This window comes from Corella eumyota, chromosome 3 (assembly GCF_963082875.1).
Source record: "Corella eumyota chromosome 3, kaCorEumy4.1, whole genome shotgun sequence".
Lineage (NCBI taxonomy): Eukaryota > Metazoa > Chordata > Ascidiacea > Phlebobranchia > Corellidae > Corella > Corella eumyota.
The window spans coordinates 5,707,837-5,731,218 of record NC_137492.1 but is presented as its reverse complement, the minus strand read 5'-3'; the positions used below and the strand labels follow the sequence as shown (position 1 = coordinate 5,731,218).

Genomic DNA, 23,382 nt, shown 5'->3' with positions numbered 1-23,382 from the left:
AATTTGTCATTAATATTTATAAAGACAAGGCGAAATATTTCTATAGACCATGATAAAAATAAATAATTAATTATATTTTAGGTGTAAGCCTAAAAAAGTTGTTTTATATGCCATTGGTATTTAGTGTTATTTATTGCATAATAAATGAAAAAAGAACTCTTCTCTATGTAAAGTGTATTTGTTCAAAATAAACAAAATATAATAGGTAAGTGTGTACTCAAGGTACACAGCACAGTCTCATTGTTTATTAATGGTGTGCTCGTAGGCAACAAAATTCTTTTATTTTAGTTAATAATTAAGGCAAGGTGCGTAATACAGTTTTAATTAAATAAAAAAATTACAGTGCTAATATAAAAATGAATTTTTATTAAAGTAAATGAGAATGTAAGTTTGAATTAAGCATCAATTTCCAGCTTTAGAAATTAAAAATAGTAATGTTGCAATAAATATTTTCATAAATAACTAGAAATATCTTGTTAAATTACTGATATTTATTTTTAATGAATGTTGGTTGGGTAAAATGTATTTTTTTCTATTTATGTTAATTCATATGGTTTGCCTGGCTAAATAAAACATGAATTTTACAATTATTTTGACAAATCAAGTGTCCTTATTAAGTGGTACTTAACTATTATCATTCTTTTTTTGTGTGTTAAAGAAGTGTAGCGTGAATTCCATTTAGATTTCAAGTACCTAGTTTAGTGAAAAAGATTGGTTTAATGTGTTGCAAGTGTTTTACGGACAATATTTTTTATTCTATGTCAGGTTAAAAAAATCTAAAACTTAATTTTACAGATTTGTAGTTAAAAAATGAAAAAATGATTAGATTTGTTATATTTTTTTCTGTATTATCTGTGTTGTTTAGCACTACATCAGGTAGAAAAAATTTTACTTTTAATTAATTTTTTTTCATTTTGAGTTTAATACTTTAAATTTTAAATGTGAAAAAAAAACTTATTTTTTTAAATCTTATGACAGTAAAATTATTAAGGTTTACAATAATTTAATTAATTTTAATAACTCAACATAAACACATTCAAAATAGGTAAAAAAAAAGTTAAAACAAATATTGTAGATTGTTAATAGTAAATTTAATGACATGTTTTTTTTAGTACATGCATGCTCAGCTGATATTGATGATCTTGGGAATGTTTTTGAAGAAGCTCCTGCTGGAACTTTAGTATTATCAATTACTAATTCAGTTAATAATACTTTGACTATAGATTCTGATTTGTCCAAATTTTTCAATATAACACCTGCTGGTTTAGTGATTAAAGATGGTGTTACAATAACCCGTGATGATAATCCCATTGTAGGTGTTATTTTTTGTCAGGGCAGTGAAGGAGGCCCTTCTGTAAGTTTTATTGTAACGGTGTACACATAACATTGATTTTTTTAATTTCATTATTTTATTTCTAAAATTTTTAGGATAATAAAGTTCGAATAGCTGTTAACAATATTAACAAGAGCCCACCTACACTAGGAACTAATCCAGCTTCACCCATCATAAAAAGCGAGGTATTTATAACATACATGATTTTAATATCAAAGAATTAGGTTAATTGTTGTCTTAACCTATTTCAAGACTCAAGTTAATTTATAATACTTAACATTTTATAAAAACTAAAACCAGAAAAATTTAAAATTATAATGCTTTATAATTTATATGTTTAAAAAAAGTATTTTATATTTTGTTTAAGGACATCATTTTTTTAAAGATAGGCTAGATTTTAAAATGTTTAAACAACTACAGTACCCGAATAAAATATTCAATTAATACAACTATTTACAGGCAACTATGGTTGGTGATGTTGTGGCAAGTTTAACAGCTATCGATTCTGATGGAATAACTGATTTTTCTTTTGAAATAACAAGTGAAACTCCATCTGGATATTTTGGTATAGATGGAACTCGATTAAAATTGCTTAAATCTGTGTTATTAGAAGACAACTTTGGTCGAACTGAATATACTCTTACCATGTAAGTGTGATAAAATTATTTATTTTTTTGACTTATATCATTTTCTGTGGTATTTGTACTATCATCATTATTGTTATTCAATTCCTAATATTAAATTTAGACAAGGAACATCACATGGTTTTAATAATCTTGGAGATCCATCAAGTTTAAACAGCACAATAGATGTAACTATTAACATTGAAGATAGTGACAATAATCCATTCAGCTTTAAAGGTTGCAAGGATTATGGAGATATTTGTTTACCCCCAGTTTACACAACAACTGTTAATACTGTTAACACAGTGGTAACTATAAAACATGTTTATGTCAATGATTTTTCGGGGTGCGAGAAACGATTTACCCGATAGCCTTAACGTAGGGCAAATTGGATGTCAATTTGCATTTAACAGTTTTTTTAACTTTGTTATTTGTTATTTTTGTTAACTTTTTTATTAGCTTGAATTTTTTTTTAGCTTAAAAGAAGTAAGCAAGTTTGCCTCTAACACTATAATACCAAATAATAAAAGTAGCCTATTAAAGTATAAATTCAAATTAAAAATGTTAAAAATTTTTTTAAACAAATTGTGTAGGTTGATGATATACTTCCTGAAAGCATTGGAACATTTGATATGGATCCAACAGTGTCAGCAACACAATATTCATTTATTGGAGGTAAATGTAAAATTACAAAATATGGTGATGGTAAAAATAAAAAACGCGTTTTTTTTATAATTTTTACAATGTTAAATTTTATAGCGCCTTACTCAAGGGCTCTACAGCATAAGAGCAGTGGGGATTGAACTCACAACCTCATAGTGGTGTAGCAAGTGTTGTTACCACTACACCACACTGAAGGTTTATTTATATAAGAAAAAGTAAAAACTTTAATGTGATGTGGTTTTTTGTTCTAAAGGTGATCCCGATACTTATAGAACTTACTTTTCAATTGATTCTATGAGTGGGGAAGTGTCAGCTAAAGCAAATATTTCAGCTGATTCGAGTGTTTCTGAGTTTGTTATTGGTGTTAGAGCTTTCCAAGTCGACACAATGTTGTCTATTTATACAAACCTTATTGTAAGCTTTTTATTATGTAGTAAAAGCATGTTCTTGTATCAAATATACCTTATGCATACATTAAAAAAATAAAGATCAAATCAAGACAATGATTAAAAATAAAATACCAAAAAATTTATACTAGATTAATTTTTGTTACTGAATTTTTTTAAGCCTAAAGCGATATTGGATTGTACGAAAGTTATTAAATATCTTAAATGTTAAGATCTATTTAATCTACGTATTTAAATAACAAAAACACAGAATTGAATTGTTGATGGTGACAAAATAGTTTATAAAACCAATTAATTGACTTTTTAGATAAGTGTTGTTCAACTTGATGAAAATAAACCAGAGATTGTTAACCCTCCAACTGAAGCTTATGTACCAAGTGGACTAACTGCAGGATTGCCAACATTTGTGACAAGTGATGAAGAGGGAAATACACCGCTTAAGCTTGATGCTACAGACGCTGACGATCCTAGTGTAATTATTTATTATTTTATTTTTTGTTAGTCTGATTTTTGTTGATTTATTTTACTTTTTTTTACTATTATACTTAAAACTTTTGCATAGGTTAAGTTTTGTAATCTTAATCTAAACATATAAAATCTCCAACCATTGTCAGGTTCAAAATAAAATAAAAAGTAAAACTTGAGGTAGTGAAATCAAGCAAGGATTGTTCTGTAAGCTCGGCCATAAATTATAATTTACCACAAAGAATGTTGACAAACCTTAAAATCGTGCAATTATATTAGTTAAACATTAACAATATTTCATATTTGTAATATTATGTATTAGGCAACTTTTTTGTATGAAGTTTCAACACCATATCAAGTTTCATCTGATGGCCTTGTTTTTTTTATTCCGACAAACACCAGAGCTAGTCCTGGAGACATTGTAGTAATATAATTTTTTATAGTTTTTATATTTTTAAATTGATATTACTTTCACTTTAAAACAAAATGTAATTACTAATCCTTATACATTTGGTAATTGGTTTTACATATTATTAACTATGTTTGCCCTAAAATTGTTACCCAAATGACTATCCTGACAAAACACCAGTCTCTAATATCCCAAACTTGCAAAGGCAGAGTTAGTTATGTTGAGCGTTTTAAGCCTTATATTAAGAATATGATAGCCTATACATGCATAAGAATATATTTATTTTTAAAGGTGTCTGTGACAAACTTAAATGCTGATCAGTCCTCACCAAACGTTAAATCTGACACTATAACTATAGCAGTATCGGAAGGTAATAAATACAACAAATTGCAATAAAATATCAGTTGATAATGTTAATATTTAGCTGCTTAATTTAGCATCATAAGCTGCAATCTAATTGTTTTAACAGTAGAAATAGCAAGATAACAATTTAAATTAATTTTTGAATTAAGAAAAGTGGGAATAAATTTAAATAATTAAACATGATAAAAAGTAATACGTAAAATTTCAACTGATTTTAATTCTTAAACATTTTTCCACTAACATCTGTGTAACAATTTTGAAATGATGCTTGGGTTATTGGTCTGTGTGTTACTTGCAGATTTATGTAGTTATGTTGGTGGGGTTGTTGTGGTGTATTATGTATTCTAATTTTAGTAATATTGTCTACTACAATGGCATCTACTACTATGGAAGCTACAACAATGGAAGCTACTACAATGGCCGCTACTACAATGGCTGCTACTACAATGGCTGCTACTACAATGGCTGCTACTACAATGGCAACTACTACAATGGCCGCTACTACAATGGCACCTACTACCATGGAATCTACTACAATGGAAGCTACTACAATGGCATCTACTACCATGGAAGCTACTACAATGGCCGCTACTACAATGGCACCTACTACCATGGCATCTACTACCATGGCATCTACTACCATGGCATCTACTACCATGGCATCTACTACCATGGAATCTACTACTAAGGATCCTACTACTGGTATTATGACTACTTAAATTATGACCACAGGTTTTTTGTGTTACTTTTAATTTTTAAACTGTTGTCATTGGGGTTTAAGGTTGAAACATATTTTATATACTTTGTAATGTCTGGTGCAGAATTCTTTTTTTTTTGCTTTTATTGTTTTTAAATATTAATATTTTACGTTTTTAAATTATTTTTGCTAGATGCTTGCAATTAGTGAGGGGATTGCAAAATTTAATTTTAATTTTTTGCCTAAATATAATTTTTATAGCAATCACACCAATAATTACTAGTGAAGCAACCACTACATCAATGGTTACTGCATTAGAAACCAGTGCACCTAAAGTTACTACATTAGAAACCAATGAACCAGTGGTTACTACATTAGAAACCACTAAATCGATGGTTACTTCTTTAGAAACCACTGATCCAATGGTTACTACTTTAGAAACCACTAAACCAATGGTAACTAGTGTAGAAACCAGTACAACACCAGTTAATTCAAGTCAAACTTCAAATTCTAGTATTCCATCAGGTATGTAAATCATTTGTTTAATAATTTAGAGCAATAAAAAGCAACTTAATTTTTTTGCATAGATTTTAATTTCTTTGGTTTCTGCATTAGAATAATTTTAAATTTTAATTTTTCTACAAATTTAACCAAACATTTAACACATCTTTTAGGAAAGACACAACATTATTATTTAGTGCAAGTAAATAATTTATAAATGCATTTTTACTAGTACAACAAAACATTTTTAATCAAGAATTTTGATCTTGGATCAAAAATCATAAAAGTAGTTAAAGTTTTTTATGCACAGTTACAGAAAGTTCAGTTGCACAAACAAGCAACCAATATACATCTTCTTACACTGACATGTCTAGCCAAACGACTTCAACTTTAAAAACTAGCACCATGCCAACAATAACTAATAGTAATACCGATCAAACACAAACTAACACATCTGAGTCAGGTGATTTTACTAGCGATTTTAAAACTAAGTTTACAGTTAAATTTTTTTTTTCAACCACATTAGATTAATACTTAACTTACATTAGTTAAGCAAACTTATAATGTATTTCTTTGTATTTTAATTAATTATTTTTATTCAATTACTATACTCAATTATTAAGCCATTTGTAATTGCTGCATTTTAAAAATTGTAGAATACTTTGATTAATAATAATTACACAGTTATCTTCTTATTAATTTGACTTCTTTAGTTGCATTTTAATGAATTACACTCTATTGTGCAAATTTAAAAACAGACACAACGGCAAGTGAAGAGACAACGACAAATGAAGAGACAACGACCAGTGAAGAGACAACGACCACACCTTCACAAACAACAACTACCAATAAAGAAACTACTACAGGTAAAGTAAAACTATTTACACATTATATAGTTGCTTATAAGTAGTATGTAGATAAGACATCTTGAAAAAAAGGTTGTTTTATGTACTCTACATTACTGTTTTAATATTTTTTAATGTACAGTCTATTAAGTTAAAAAATTACAATATTTATTTAACAACAAATTTTGTGTTGCAGGACTACCAACAGTTTATAGTTATTAAAATTATTATTAAATAATTAAAATTTATATAAAAATGGTGGTGGTAATGCTCAATTTAACTTAACCTTAGTATGGTTACATTAAATTGTGTTTTGCATGGCCTTTGTGTAGAACATTGCGATTACTTGCAGCATTATTATGTAGAAGTTCATTTAGATTACTAAATTGTTTTGACTTCTAATGTAATTTTCTTTTACTAATTGCTGTGTTTTTTTAACATCATCAAAACAAAATATTCGAATTGATTTATAAACAACTACTGCAATAAAATCATGAAACAGTTAAATTTTTACTTACTTTCATTATAAAGTTGGATTCATATCTCGCAGTCTTTCTTGTTTAAAAATAATTTATTTTGGCAGGGAATGGTGTTGTTATTGGTCCTGGGCAAGTTCCAAAAGAAACCTTATATGCTGTCGCAGGTGGTCTGGGAGCAGCTTTGGCTATTTGTATTATTGTTATTATAATATTAATATACAAATTACAAAAGAAAAAGAAGAAAAAGAAGAAGAAGGGACTTTTAGAGGAAGCAGAACAAAATGGATCGGTATAAAATTTTTTATTTTCTTTAATATAGAAATTCTTTAATTTTGTAAAATTAACTTATACATGTTTAAATTTAAAATATAAGTTGCTTGTTTAAATATCCAAGTAATGAATTGTATAAAATTAATGCTTTTTTTTAAATTCTAAATCATTCTGGTAATGTTAGTTTGTATATCTTTTCAGTTTTAACAACATATATACGTTAAGAATTTTGACTAATAATTTGCTAATATAAGGCAAACTATTTTGCAATATTTACTGTTAACAATAAAATTGATTAAGAAAGCAAACACTGTTTGTTTGCTTGATTATTTCTCTGGGTTAAAAAATTTCCTGATTATATTAAAGTTTAAACTTGATGTTTGTTTTGTATGGATAGCCGAGTAGTTCAAATCATGAAAACAAAGCTTTTGATGAAAACGAAACAACTAACATAGCAACTGATGGCCATTCTAATAATGGCGATGTTAAAGGTGAATTTATATTTTTATTATTTAAATATCCATAAAATTTTAATATCACCACAATAAGTTACAACCAGAAATAAAATTTAAATGTTTTTAAGAGCACCTGACCTTTTTGGTAATTAAATAAAAGATTAATAAGTAACTGGTTTCGTGGTTCTTCTCTTTAAAATTCAAAGCCAAATTTGGTTGTTTTTAAAATATAAAATGAATGCTAACAGTTTGGAGTTTTTTATTTAATTCCAATTACATTCAAGTTTTAAATTTTATGGTCACCAGTTTTTAAAGAAACCTATTAAGTATTTATTATATAAAACAATTTTTTTGTACAAATTAATTCTTAGTAAAATATAATTTTTTGTAAATTAAAAAAAAATTATTTAAATTTTATTGTTTTGATTTTAGGATCAGTCTCAAATATGTCAATTGCTTCAAAAGAAGACGTGATCCCAGCACAGGAGGAAGATAGTGGTACAGAGGTTAATGACTATGAAGATTTGCATAAGAGCGAAAGTGATGATTCCGTCACGATTCCTGATCCTGTTCCAACTGCGATTGTTATTCCAGAGACTGATTATGACTTCGCCAAAGATGTTGAGGAGGAAAAGGCTGAGGAAGAGGAGGAATTAACGGATGGGGTAAAAATAGTTCCGATGTATTCCACGATTCCGGATATCGTTGTTGAGGACGAAACTGAACCAATGTCATCATCATTTGCAAATGAATTGTGAGCTTTTTTATTATTATTGGTAATGGTGTAGTAATGGATTTTTTTTGTTATATTGTATGTATATTTTAAAGCTTAATAAATGTTATTTATATGCTCAATGCAAAAAATGTAATAGCTAATCTCTATTAAAATTATCAACTTTGTGACATAAAATTCATTCTCTACTTAAATCATTTTGCAGTGGTTTTTAGCAATAGATTTATTATTATAATGTCATCTTTAAAATAGGAATGTTATTCAATTTTGTTTTATTTTAAATTTTTAAGGGCTGCTGGAGCTGCTGCTTTAAAAGTAACAAAGGATATATACCCAAAGTTGGACACTAAAAATGTAAGCGATTCAGATGACTTAACTGATGGAATTCAAGATTATGGATCTGCATATCAAAATGGAAAAATTAAGACTCTCAAGGTTCTAAAGGTAATATTTCAGTTGGGGCCATTTTATCTAATATCCATTTTATTATGGTGTGTTTTTTAATTTAACGTGTAAGTTTATTAATTTCTTTTATATGTTTACCTCTAGAACTTATAAAAAACTACTTTCACATTTGTTGTAAAACTTTTTGTTTAAATTTTTTTTGTTTACTTTTGAACTACTGAAAAATTTAGATATGTTAAATAATAGTACTCCTCTAGTTTTAAAGATTCATACAATATGTTTTAAGTAACATGGTATTTGTTTTTTTAGACTGGAAAATTTGGTGAAACTAGTTTGGTTACCATAGAAAAATATGGCAGGGAGAAAAAGAATGAACTTTCAGTAGTAAAAATATTAAGGTAAACACAACTAAAATATTTGGCTTCATATATTAAAAGGTTTTCCCTGTTTTTTAAATTTACTTGGTATGTTAGGATATTCATTTACTTTAATCTTTTTTGAGTTGTTTTTTTTTACTCAAGTTTATCGTGTTAACCTGAAAATCAACTTAATTCTTGGTCAATCAACCCAATTCCAAGTCAACCTAATATATTTCAATTCTTAATGTTTTTTTATTAAAAATAACCATATTAAAAAAGATTTTAATAGGTTAGTCTATTCAGGGCTAAGTTATCATCAAAATGGGTTGACTAGGGTAAACTTGTCTGCAGATTCAATGGTTATAGAACCAATTATTTTTTTTAAATTAAAAAAAATACTCTTTTTAGGATAAACCAAGCATCAAGCATGGATGTGAGTAGTAGGGAGGCTGAGATAAGACTAATGGAGAAAGCCAACGAGCAAGAACATCTCAACTTGGTAACATTTTATGGAACATTTAAAGATCCAAGTAAGTATTTAATACATAAAAATTCTAGTAAAAACTAAGCTAATTTAAAGTAAAAATTTTGACAATTTTTTAATTGTTTAACATTTTGCAAAATGATTTTTTAATTGTTTAACATTTTTTACATTAATATAATCTTTTATCACTTGGTGGTTAAATAAACTAGGTTAACCATGAATTTAAAAGAACTGTTCAATGTAAATATTACTAACTCTTTTATCATTTTTATAAATATTTTCAAGGTTCATTGCATATGGCCACTATGTATTGTGAGAATGGAAATCTTGACAGTTTTCTTACCTCACATTCTCCCGACAATGTCGATCCTCACCAACTTATGCTTATCATTGCTGGGGTTGGAAAAGGATTGCAATATCTACATGCTAAGTAAAACAAATAAATTGATATTCAAATACGGATCAAAAAATATTATTAATAATATTAATCTTTTTATAACACTCTGTAAGCTATAAGCCAAGCGTTTTAATATAACAACAAAGAAAATTAAAAAAAAATAATGTTCTATACCCACTATCTGTAAGGTGTCACATAAATAAATGTATCATTAATATGGAAAATCCGAATTTGATTTATGTTTTATATATGATTTAAAAATAATTTTAACACTTTTTTGTGATATAGGAACATAGTTCACTGTCATTTGCAATCAAGATGTATTATGTTGGACTCAAACATGAACTCTCGTATTAGAAATTTCGAAAACAACGAAATATCAGTTGTTCGGGTAAACTTTTATATTGTCAAGTACTTGTGCAATAACTTAATATTGTAAACACTTATTTCACCAAAGTAAATTAAAGCAATATTCCAACTACAAAGTTAAATATTAATTAAATTTAGTCGTCTAGTTTCACTACAGTACAATTAAGTATGGTGGGATTAATAAATTTACCTAATTGATAATTATAATTCACTTAGAGTGGTACCACTTTAAGTGTCAATATTAGCATGAGTCATGATTTAAATTTAATATCATGTTTATTTAAATTTGTTTGCCTTTGTAGGAAAATGATGAAAGGATAAGGTGGCAAGCTCTAGAAGTTCTTGGTGGAGATTTAAGTTCCCCTGCCTCTGATATGTAAATATATATTTTTTTGTATTTGATTTTTATTAAGAGCGAGATTATGTTTTAAAACAATTTTTTTAAATTTGTTTTAACACATTTTGCATAACTTATACCAAAGTGAAATTTACCCTTTTTACATTTATTCATCCTTGGTGTGGAAGGTTTGACTTTATGACTTAAACAAAAAATAACATCTGTAACCCTGACCCAGTCCCAAGATGCATTCAGCAGTTTGGGATATTATTGAATATAAGCTGCTGATTAATGGTTAGCTCAGCAGGAGTTAATACCGTTTATAGTACTCTACTACAGCATGACAGCAGTGGGGATTAAACATAGGACCTTATGTAGTGAAGCCAAGTGTTCTGACCACTACACCAAGCTGCCGATTTTTTTAAACAGTTCATTTTTTTTTTTATTCTATAATTTTATTAATCTTAATTAAGATTCCTTTACGTGTCCAAAAAGCCCCCTTTCTAAATGGTTTACTATTTTTTAACTTTTTAATTGAAAAATTGTAAAATTTTGTTATTAGGATAAAATAATAAAGATGGAACTTTAAAAAAACAAAAATTTTTTTTCTTTTGTTTAGTTGGTCATTTGGTGTGTTAAAATGGGAAATTGCTTCACTGGGAGCCACCCCTTATGGAAACATGGATTTAAATCAAATTGAACAATATCTTAATGATGGAAACAGGCTAAATTCTCCTGATGGTTGTTCTGAAAAACTGTAAGTTTAAAACATTTAAACAAATATAGTACACCAAATTTTATAATAGAGAATAAATATTGACTAGTTTTTGGTATGCATTACACTTTTTCTACATTTCTATGTGTAATAAATCTTGTCTATTGTGACTTTTTATTAAAGTTTATAAATTTTGTTGTATGCTGTCTATGTTGACTTAATAAGATAAATGACATTTTTGTTAATATTTATTCTAGCTATTTAAGTAAGTTACGCATATAGCCTTTATAAGAAAAATTAATATATTACACTTTTTTTTAAACAAGGTTGATTTTAAGTTTATAAAATAAACAACTGTACTGATAAGTTATTTTGTTATACCCAAACTAAAAACATTATTGCTTTATCAGACTAGTATTATTTTGTTTTAGTTTTAAATAATTTAAACAGGAAATATTTGTTTTTTAAGATATTTTTTATTGATACTCTATTGTTACAATTGCAATAGTTTTAAGTTACCGAATAACAATTTGTATCAAACATATACTAATAAAAAAATTAACAATTTTCCACAAAAAATATTAAAATACTGACTTAACTTATAAATTAAGGTTTTCGTTGATGGAAAGCTGTTGGAATGCAGAACCACGTTTCAGACCAGACATCTATGTGATTAACACCAAAATTTCTGATATGCTGACTGAAGACTCATCTGTAAGTTGTAGTAGTTCACTTAGATTTTAGTAAAAATTGATTACGCACAAATGACAGACACTTTTTTTGGTATTCATATCAAAAATGGATGATTAACGTAGATGTTACTAAACGGTAATACATTTTTTAGGTAGGGGGATTTAATTGGTAGTGGTATTTTAGTTTATTTTGGCATAATTTAAATTGATTTGTAGACAAATTTGTTCAAGTTTTTCTTTAACACAATTTGTTATGATTAATAAAAAAAACAGGCATAATAGTGATCAATAAAAAAAAACAGTCTAACTTTTAATAAAAAAGTCGTACATCATTTTCACAGCAAATCATTTTAAAAAAAGATGAATTAAATCATTCGCCCATTTTTTTGGGTCGAGCTGCTAACCGAATAAGCCCAATTCGATTACCTTATGATTCTAATATTGCTGAAAGGTATTTTTTTCAAAAACTCTGACCAATTTACAATCAACTCAGAATGAATACAGCATGCTTTAAAACAGTTAATTTGTTTCTAATTTAGATAAAAAGTAGAAAAAATATGCCAGCATTAAATTTGTTTGTTTTATGTTGTGCATTTAATGTTAAACAATCAGTAAGCTAAGTTTTTGATTTAAGATTATAAGAAAAATGTGCTTGTCGTGAGTTGTACTTCTTTTAAATTTCGTTCGTTGTAGTTCCTTAGATTTAAAGCAGAACCCATTATAAATTCATTAAACGTTCACAGCTAGCATAATTTTTGTTTTTCGCGCAAAGTTAAAATATTGCTATCCCACTGAAACATTATGTTGATAACTTTTTTGCTGCTTGGTTTGATGAAGGCTTGATTGCAAAATAAACCATTATAAAACCCATTTTTAACAACATATAGCAAAAAAGCAATTAAGGCATCTGATGTTAAAGAATTTAAAAATTTTAATAATTATGTAAACAAAATTTTGAAAAAACAAATTAAAAAGTAATAAAAAAATATTTCTGGGAAAAAAATTGAATAAGTAAAAAAAATGTTTTGTTTAAGGAGCTTATCTGCATGGGCATAGGGCAAAACTTAAATTCAAATGAAGTTGCACTTGACTTCCCCCCTCCTCCTGTACATCCTTACACCCCTGAAAGTGACAACGAAGATTTTACTGCTTTTTAGGTTTTCTGTCTATTTTTAATAAAGTGTTTAGTTTTATATCTAAACTGTGTCTTTTTATAAGATCAAACTAAAATTTCAGTTATTTAAAAAAAATAAACCATTTAATTTTCTATAATTGATTCTACGTTTTTATCTTTAATTTATAAAATTTATCTATATTACCATGTTTAGCCTAATTGACAAACTTTTTTTTCTTCTGAAAAAAAAATTATGTACATAGTGCTCGTTATTTGTGTGTTAGTCGTTATATTTTATTTTTTAAAGTAGCATTTGTAATTTTTCTAAAGTGTTGAACTAATTATTTACCAATTGTGTTTTACTCAGTGTTTCTATTCATGCCTACAGCTAGCTCGTTTAATATAAAAAACGTTGTGTGTTATGAAACTACTGTTATGATTGTATGTACCTTCTTAATTGATTTGCTCGTTATATCTGTTTTCAGTTCAAGTTTTTTAATTGAATTGCCATAATTCATAAAAGTATGTTTTTAAGTTAGTGCAATTAAATATAAAATTAATTCAATTTGGTTTTTTTATTTAAACCAAATTACGTTCATTGTTTATAGCATAGTTTACAAAGTTTTTAACATGGAACTTAGAGTAAATGCACATGTTTATTCAAATTAACCCTTAAATATGATAATTCACCTTAATTCAAAATTTTTTTTACAAATTTTAAATTATACTGTTTTAAAGAAAACCTATTAGCCTAATAAGCGGATTCACAAAAAAATTGTTAAAAATATTAATATGTTCGAGAGTTATGGGGGGGGGGGGGGCTTTTGGCTTATACTTATATGAGAGTACAGTAGTTGTATTGTGACACTTATAATTTTTTTTTTGATTATATTAAATTTTTTTATTTCGATCTAGCTCGTTTAATTATTAAAATGACAATGGCAGAATTCGAACTAGGGTGTCAGGATTGAAACGCCAGCGCCTTACTAAGAACGCCATAAGACCTCTTAACAAAGCTTGCATTCTGGCGTACTTAATATTGACTAAATAAAAACAAGACAACCATTTAAAAAAAAAAGGTTTTTCTAAATTTTGGTAAAAACGTGATTTTAACAATGTATAAATGATTTATAACACAATTTTAAAGTTTTTTTGCAAAAAAAAAACAGCAAAACCCTTGTACAAAATAACAAAAATCACCATTTAAAATAATGTATGGGTTTAAATAAAAAAAATATTTTGTGTGTTTAAACAAAAGAACCTCTGCGATTTAAACAAAACAATTATTTTTTGAATTATAATTTTTTATTTTTAAAAAAAATTTGTATGCAATATCATTGGCCAAAATATTACGTGACCTAATTAAATCCCCAAAAAAATTTCCTCAAACTTTTGTTCTATTGAAAATTTTCGCGAAATAAAGCTAGTTAGGCTAATGTGCGTCTAATAAAATAAAATATTCCAGGTTTTAAAATTTCATAAATTTTTATTAAAAGTGCCATAACTTTTATGAATATCAATATTTAAAAAAATATTTTGTAACCATGTTAATTGGAACTGTGCATTTCTAAAAGAACAATTGTACTTTGATTTAAAATTTTGAATTTTTTAAAAAAAATTTTATGCAATATCATTAGCCGAAAATATCACGTGACTTATTTAAAACCAAAATAAAAATTAGCTCAAACTTTTTTTCTACTAAAAATTTTCGCAAAATGTTTTATCTTAAATGTTAGTTAGGCGCGCCTAATAGAACATAATATTTTAGGTTTTAAGATTTCATCAATTTTTAATAAAAGTGTCATAACTTTTATGAATATTAATATTTTCAAAAAATATTTTGTAAACACGTTAATTGGAAATGTGCGGTTCTAACAGAACAATTATTTGTCGATTTAAAATTTTTTATTTTTAAAAAAAAAATTATATGCATTACTATTGGCTAAAAATACCACGTGACCTAATTAAACCCAGAATAAAAATTTGCTGTAACTCTTGTTTTACTGAAAATTTTTGCGAAATGTTTTATCTTGAATGTTAGTTAGGGCAATGCGCGTCTAATAAAATATAAAGATTTAGGTTTTGAGATTTCATCAATTTTTAATAAAAGTGTCATAACTTTTATGAATATTAATATTTTCAAAAAATATTTTGTAAACACGTTAATTGGAAATGTGCGGTTCTAACAGAACAATTATTTGTCGATTTAAAATTTTTTATTTTTTAAAAAAAAATTATATGCAATACTATTGGCTAAAAATATCACGTGACCTAATTAAACCCAGAATAAAAATTTGCTGTAACTCTTGTTTTACTGAAAATTTTTGCGAAATGTTTTATCTTGAATGTTAGTTAGGGCAATGCGCGTCTAATAAAATATAAAATTTTAGGTTTTGAGATTTCATCAATTTTTAATAAAATTGTCATAACTTTTATGAATATTAATATTTTCAAAAAAATATTTTGTAAACACGTTAATTGGAAATGTGTGGTTCTAACAGAACAATTATTTGTCGATTTAAAATTTTTTATTTTTTTTAAAAAAATTATATGCAATACTATTGGCATAAAATATCACGTGACCTAATTAAACCCAGAATAAAAATTTGCTGTAACTTTTGTTTTACTGAAAATTTTTGCGAAATGTTTTATCTTGAATGTTAGTAAGGCTAATGCGCGTCTAATAAAATATAAAATTTTAGGTTTTGAGATTTTATCAATTTTTAATAAAAGTATCATAACTTTTATGATTATTAATATTTTCAAAAACTATTTTGTAAACACGTTAATTAGAAATGTGCGGTTCTAACAGAACAATTATTTGTCGATTTAAAATTTTTTATTTTTTTTAAAAAAAATTATATGCAATACTATTGGCTAAAAATATCACGTGACCTAATTAAACCCAGAATAAAAATTTGCTGTAACTCTTGTTTTACTGAACATTTTTGCGAAATGTTTTATCTTCAATGTTAGTTAGGGCAATGCGCGTCCAATAAAATATAAAATTTTAGGTTTTGAGATTTCATCAATTTTTAATAAAAGTGTCATAACTTTTATGAATATTAATATTTTCAAAAAATACTTTGTAAACACGTTAATTGAAAATGTGCGGTTCTAAAAGAACAACTATTTGTCGATTTAAAATTTTTTATATTTTTAAAAAAAATTATATGCAATACTATTGGCTAAAAATATCACGTGACCTAATTAAACCCAGAATAAAAATTTGCTGTAACTCTTGTTTTACTAAACATTTTTGCGAAATGTTTTATCTTGAATGTTAGTTAGGGCAATGCGCGTCTAATAAAATATAAAATTTTAGATTTTGAGATTTCATCAATTTTTAATAAAAGTGTCATAACTTTTATGGATATTAATATTTTCAAAAAATATTTTGTAAACACGTTAATTGGAAATGTGCGGTTCTAACATAACAATTATTTGTCGATTTAAATTAAAAAAAAAAAAAATTATAAGCAATACCATTGGCTAAAAATATCACGTGACCTAATTAAACCCAGAATAAAAATTTGCTGTAACTTTTGTTTTACTGAAAAATTTTGCGAAATGTTTTATCTTGAATGTTAGTAAGGCTAATGCGCGTCTAATAAAATATAAAATTTTAGGTTTTGAGATTTCATCAATTTTTAATAAAAGTATCATAACTTTTATGAATATTAATATTTTCAAAAACTATTTTGTAAACACGTTAATTAGAAATGTGCGGTTCTAACAGAACAATTATTTGTCGATTTAAAATTTTTTATTTTTTTAAAAAAAATTATATGCAATACTATTGGCTAAAAATATCACGTGACCTAATTAAACCCAGAATAAAAATTTGCTGTAACTCTTGTTTTACGAAACATTTTTGCGAAATGTTTTATCTTGAATGTTAGTTAGGGCAATGCGCGTCCAATAAAATATAAAATTTTAGGTTTTGAGATTTCATCAATTTTTAATAAAAGTGTCATAACTTTTATGAATATTAATATTTTCAAAAAATACTTTGTAAACACGTTAATTGAAAATGTGCGGTTCTAAAAGAACAATTATTTGTCGATTTAAAATTTTTTATATTTAAAAAAAAAATTATATGCAATACTATTGGCTAAAAATATCACGTGACCTAATTAAACCCAGAATAAAAATTTGCTGTAACTCTTGTTTTACTAAACATTTTTGCGAAATGTTTTATCTTGAATGTTAGTTAGGGCAATGCGCGTCTAATAAAATATAAAATTTTAGGTTTTGAGATTTCATCAATTTTTAATAAAATTGTCATAACTTTTATGAATATTAATATTTTCAAAAAAATATTTTGTAAACACGTTAATTGGAAATGTGTGGTTCTAACAGAACAATTATTTGTCGATTTAAAATTTTTTATTTTTTTTAAAAAAATTATATGCAATACTATTGGCATAAAATATCACGTGACCTAATTAAACCCAGAATAAAAATTTGCTGTAACTTTTGTTTTACTGAAAATTTTTGCGAAATGTTTTATCTTGAATGTTAGTAAGGCTAATGCGCGTCTAATAAAATATAAAATTTTAGGTTTTGAGATTTTATCAATTTTTAATAAAAGTATCATAACTTTTATGATTATTAATATTTTCAAAAACTATTTTGTAAACACGTTAATTAGAAATGTGCGGTTCTAACAGAACAATTATTTGTCGATTTAAAATTTTTTATTTTTTTTTAAAAAAAATTATATGCAATACTATTGGCTAAAAATATCACGTGACCTAATTAAACCCAGAATAAAAATTTGCTGTAACTCTTGTTTTACTGAACATTTTTGCGAAATGTTTTATCTTCAATGTTAGTTAGGGCAATGCGCGTCCAATAAAATATAAAATTTTAGGTTTTGAGATTTCATCAATTTTTAATAAAAGTGTCATAACTTTTATGAATATTAATATTTTCAAAAAATACTTTGTAAACACGTTAATTGAAAATGTGCGGTTCTAAAAGAACAACTATTTGTCGATTTAAAATTTTTTATATTTTTAAAAAAAATTATATGCAATACTATTGGCTAAAAATATCACGTGACCTAATTAAACCCAGAATAAAAATTTGCTGTAACTCTTGTTTTACTAAACATTTTTGCGAAATGTTTTATCTTGAATGTTAGTTAGGGCAATGCGCGTCTAATAAAATATAAAATTTTAGATTTTGAGATTTCATCAATTTTTAATAAAAGTGTCATAACTTTTATGGATATTAATATTTTCAAAAAATATTTTGTAAACACGTTAATTGGAAATGTGCGGTTCTAACATAACAATTATTTGTCGATTTAAATTAAAAAAAAAAAAAATTATAAGCAATACCATTGGCTAAAAATATCACGTGACCTAATTAAACCCAGAATAAAAATTTGCTGTAACTTTTGTTTTACTGAAAATTTTTGCGAAATGTTTTATCTTGAATGTTAGTAAGGCTAATGCGCGTCTAATAAAATATAAAATTTTAGGTTTTGAGATTTCATCAATTTTTAATAAAAGTGTCATAACTTTTATGAATATTAATATTTTCAAAAACTATTTTGTAAACACGTTAATTAGAAATGTGCGGTTCTAACAGAACAATTATTTGTCGATTTAAAATTTTTTATTTTTTTAAAAAAAATTATATGCAATACTATTGGCTAAAAATATCACGTGACCTAATTAAACCCAGAATAAAAATTTGCTGTAACTCTTGTTTTACGAAACATTTTTGCGAAATGTTTTATCTTGAATGTTAGTTAGGGCAATGCGCGTCCAATAAAATATAAAATTTTAGGTTTTGAGATTTCATCAATTTTTAATAAAAGTGTCATAACTTTTATGAATATTAATATTTTCAAAAAATACTTTGTAAACACGTTAATTGAAAATGTGCGGTTCTAAAAGAACAATTATTTGTCGATTTAAAATTTTTTATATTTAAAAAAAAAATTATATGCAATACTATTGGCTAAAAATATCACGTGACCTAATTAAACCCAGAATAAAAATTTGCTGTAACTCTTGTTTTACTAAACATTTTTGCGAAATGTTTTATCTTGAATGTTAGTTAGGGCAATGCGCGTCTAATAAAATATAAAATTTTAGATTTTGAGATTTCATAAATTTTTAATAAAAGTGTCATAACTTTTATGGATATTAATATTTTCAAAAAATATTTTGTAAACACGTTAATTGGAAATGTGCGGTTCTAACATAACAATTATTTGTCGATTTAAATTTAAAAAAAAAAAAATTATATGCAATACTATTGGCTAAAAATATCACGTGACCGAATTAAACCCAGAATAAAAATTTGCTGTAACTCTTGTTTTACTGAAAATTTTTGCGAAATGTTTTATCTTGAACGTTAGTTAGGGCAATGCGCGTCTAATAAAATATAAAATTTTAGGTTTTGAGATTTCATCAATTTTTAATAAAAGTGTCATAACTTTTATGAATATTAATATTTTCAAAAATTATTTTGTAAACACGTTAATTGGAAATGTGCGGTTCTAACAGAACAATTATTTGTCGATTTAAAATTTTTTATTTTTTTTTAAGAAATTGTATGCAATACTATTGGCCAAAAATATCACGTGACCTAATTAAACCCAGAATAAAAATTTGCTGTAACTTTTGTTTTACTGAATATTTTTGCGAAATGTTTTATCTTAAATGTTAGTTAGGCTAATGCGCGTCTAATAAAATATAAAATTTTAGGTTTTGAGATTTCATCAATTTTTAATAAAATTGTCATAACTTTTATGAATATTAATATTTTCAAAAATTATTTTGTAAACACGTTAATTGGAAATGTGCGGTTCTAACAGAACAATTATTTGTCGATTTAAAATTTTTTATTTTTTTAAAAAAAATTATATGCAATACTATTGGCCAAAAATATCACGTAACCGAATTAAACCCAGAATAAAAATTTGCTGTAACTTTTGTTTTACTGAAAATTTTTGCGAAATGTTTTATCTTAAATGTTAGTTAGGCTAATGCGCGTCTAATGAAATATAAAATTTTAGGTTTTGAGATTTCATCAATTTTTAATAAAAGTATCATAACTTTTATGAATATTAATATTTTCAAAAACTATTTTGTAAACACGTTAATTAGAAATGTGCGGTTCTAACAGAACAATTATTTGTCGATTTAAAATTTTTTATTTTTTTAAAAAAAATTATATGCAATACTATTGGCTAAAAATATCACGTGACCTAATTAAACCCAGAATAAAAATTTGCTGTAACTCTTGTTTTACGAAACATTTTTGCGAAATGTTTTATCTTGAATGTTAGTTAGGGCAATGCGCGTCCAATAAAATATAAAATTTTAGGTTTTGAGATTTCATCAATTTTTAATAAAAGTGTCATAACTTTTATGAATATTAATATTTTCAAAAAATACTTTGTAAACACGTTAATTGAAAATGTGCGGTTCTAAAAGAACAATTATTTGTCGATTTAAAATTTTTTATATTTAAAAAAAAAATTATATGCAATACTATTGGCTAAAAATATCACGTGACCTAATTAAACCCAGAATAAAAATTTGCTGTAACTCTTGTTTTACTAAACATTTTTGCGAAATGTTTTATCTTGAATGTTAGTTAGGGCAATGCGCGTCTAATAAAATATAAAATTTTAGATTTTGAGATTTCATAAATTTTTAATAAAAGTGTCATAACTTTTATGGATATTAATATTTTCAAAAAATATTTTGTAAACACGTTAATTGGAAATGTGCGGTTCTAACATAACAATTATTTGTCGATTTAAATTTAAAAAAAAAAAATTATATGCAATACTATTGGCTAAAAATATCACGTGACCGAATTAAACCCAGAATAAAAATTTGCTGTAACTCTTGTTTTACTGAAAATTTTTGCGAAATGTTTTATCTTGAACGTTAGTTAGGGCAATGCGCGTCTAATAAAATATAAAATTTTAGGTTTTGAGATTTCATCAATTTTTAATAAAAGTGTCATAACTTTTATGAATATTAATATTTTCAAAAATTATTTTGTAAACACGTTAATTGGAAATGTGCGGTTCTAACAGAACAATTATTTGTCGATTTAAAATTTTTTATTTTTTTTTAAGAAATTGTATGCAATACTATTGGCCAAAAATATCACGTGACCTAATTAAACCCAGAATAAAAATTTGCTGTAACTTTTGTTTTACTGAATATTTTTGCGAAATGTTTTATCTTAAATGTTAGTTAGGCTAATGCGCGTCTAATAAAATATAAAATTTTAGGTTTTGAGATTTCATCAATTTTTAATAAAATTGTCATAACTTTTATGAATATTAATATTTTCAAAAATTATTTTGTAAACACGTTAATTGGAAATGTGCGGTTCTAACAGAACAATTATTTGTCGATTTAAAATTTTTTATTTTTTTAAAAAAAATTATATGCAATACTATTGGCCAAAAATATCACGTAACCGAATTAAACCCAGAATAAAAATTTGCTGTAACTTTTGTTTTACTGAAAATTTTTGCGAAATGTTTTATCTTAAATGTTAGTTAGGCTAATGCGCGTCTAATGAAATATAAAATTTTAGGTTTTGAGATTTCATCAATTTTTAATGAAAGTGTCACAACTTTTATGAATATTAATATTTTCAAAAAATATTTTGTAAACACGTTAATTGGAAATGCGCGGTTCTAACAGAACAATTATTTGTCGATTTAAAATTTTTTATTTTTTTTTTTAAATTATATACAATACTATTGGCTAAAAATATCACGTGACCTAATTAAACCCAGAATAAAAATTTGCTGTAACTCTTGTTTTACTGAAAATTTTTGCGAAATGTTTTATCTGGAATGTTAGTTAGGGCAATGCGCGTCTAATAAAATATAAAATTTTAGGTTTTGAGATTTCATCAATTTTTAATAAAAGTGTCATAACTTTTATGAATATTAATTAATATTTTCGAAAAATATTTTGTAAACACGTTAATTGGAAATGTGCGGTTCTAACAGAACAATTATTTGTCGATTTAAAATTTTTTATTTTTTTAAAAAAAATTATATGCAATACTATTGGCCAAAAATATCACGTGACCTAATTAAACCCAGAATAAAAATTTGCTGTAACTCTTGTTTTACTGAAAATTTTTGCGAAATGTTTTATCTTAAATGTTAGTTAGGGCAATGCGCGTCTAATAAAATATAAAATTTTAGGTTTTGAGAATTCATCAATTTTTAATAAAAGTGTCACAACTTTTATGAATATTAATATTTTCAAAAAATATTTTGTAAACACGTTAATTGGAAATGCTCGGTTCTAACAGAACAATTATTTGTCGATTTAAAATTTTTTATTTTTTTTTTTAAATTATATGCAATACTATTGGCTAAATTATCACGTGACCTAATTAAACCCAGAATAAAAATTTGCTGTAACTCTTGTTTTACAGAAAATTTTTGCGAAATGTTTTATCTTGAATGTTAGTTAGGGCAATGCGCGTCTAATAAAATATAAAATTTTAGGTTTTGAGATTTCATCAATTTTTAATAAAAGTGTCATAACTTTTATGAATATTAATTAATATTTTTAAAAAATATTTTGTAAACACGTTAATTGGAAATGTGCGGTTCTAACAGAACAATTATTTGTCGATTTAAAATTTTTTATATTTTTTAAAAAAATTATATGCAATACTATTGGCCAAAAATATCACGTGACCTAATTAAACCCAGAATAAAAATTTGCTGTAACTCTTGCTTTACTGAAAATTTTTGCGAAATGTTTCATCTTGAATGTTAGTTAGGCTATTCCGCGTCTAATAAAATATAAAATTTTAGGTTTTGAGATTTCATCAATTTTTAATAAAAGTGTCATAACTTTTATGAATATTAATATTTTTAAAAAATATTTTGTAAACACGTTAATTGGAAATGTGCGGTTCTAACAGAACAATTATTTGTCGATTTAAAATTTTTTATTTTTTTTTTAAATTATATGCAATACTATTGGCTAAAAATATCACGTGACCTAATTAAACCCAGAATAAAAATTTGCTGTAACTCTTGTTTTACTGAAAATTTTTGCAAAATGTTTTATCTTAAATGTTAGTTAGGGCAATGCGCGTCTAATAAAATATAAAATTTTAGGTTTTGAGATTTCATCAATTTTTAATAAAAGTGTCACAACTTTTATGAATATTAATATTTTCAAAAAATATTTTGTAAACACGTTAATTGAAAATGCTCGGTTCTAACAGAACAATTATTTGT

The 23,382-nt window shown here is 25.5% G+C and overlaps 1 protein-coding gene across 3 annotated transcripts; it reads left to right on the top strand.

Moving 5' to 3' along the window:
- The first annotated feature begins 794 nt into the window (after positions 1–794).
- Positions 795–13,558, top strand: LOC145745541 (uncharacterized). 3 transcript variants are annotated; one of them, XM_082563646.1, is made up of 27 exons: positions 795–876; positions 1,113–1,354; positions 1,429–1,518; positions 1,793–1,980; positions 2,081–2,264; positions 2,550–2,631; positions 2,873–3,033; positions 3,334–3,498; positions 3,814–3,915; positions 4,192–4,270; positions 4,618–4,965; positions 5,222–5,485; positions 5,772–5,924; positions 6,220–6,327; positions 6,890–7,074; positions 7,453–7,546; positions 7,943–8,264; positions 8,534–8,687; positions 8,958–9,046; positions 9,416–9,537; positions 9,777–9,921; positions 10,177–10,279; positions 10,560–10,633; positions 11,214–11,351; positions 11,921–12,023; positions 12,343–12,452; positions 13,036–13,558. In XM_082563646.1, the coding sequence occupies exons 1-27, from the start codon at positions 819–821 to the stop codon at positions 13,055–13,057; spliced, it is 3,885 nt and encodes a 1,294-aa protein (XP_082419772.1). In that variant the 5' UTR covers positions 795–818; the 3' UTR covers positions 13,058–13,558. The 3 variants fall into 3 exon arrangements, with proteins under 3 accessions (XP_082419772.1, XP_082419773.1, XP_082419774.1); XM_082563647.1 differs by lacking the exon at positions 12,343–12,452; XM_082563648.1 differs by lacking the exons at positions 4,618–4,965; positions 5,222–5,485; positions 5,772–5,924; positions 6,220–6,327.
- The last annotated feature ends 9,824 nt before the right edge of the window (positions 13,559–23,382 follow it).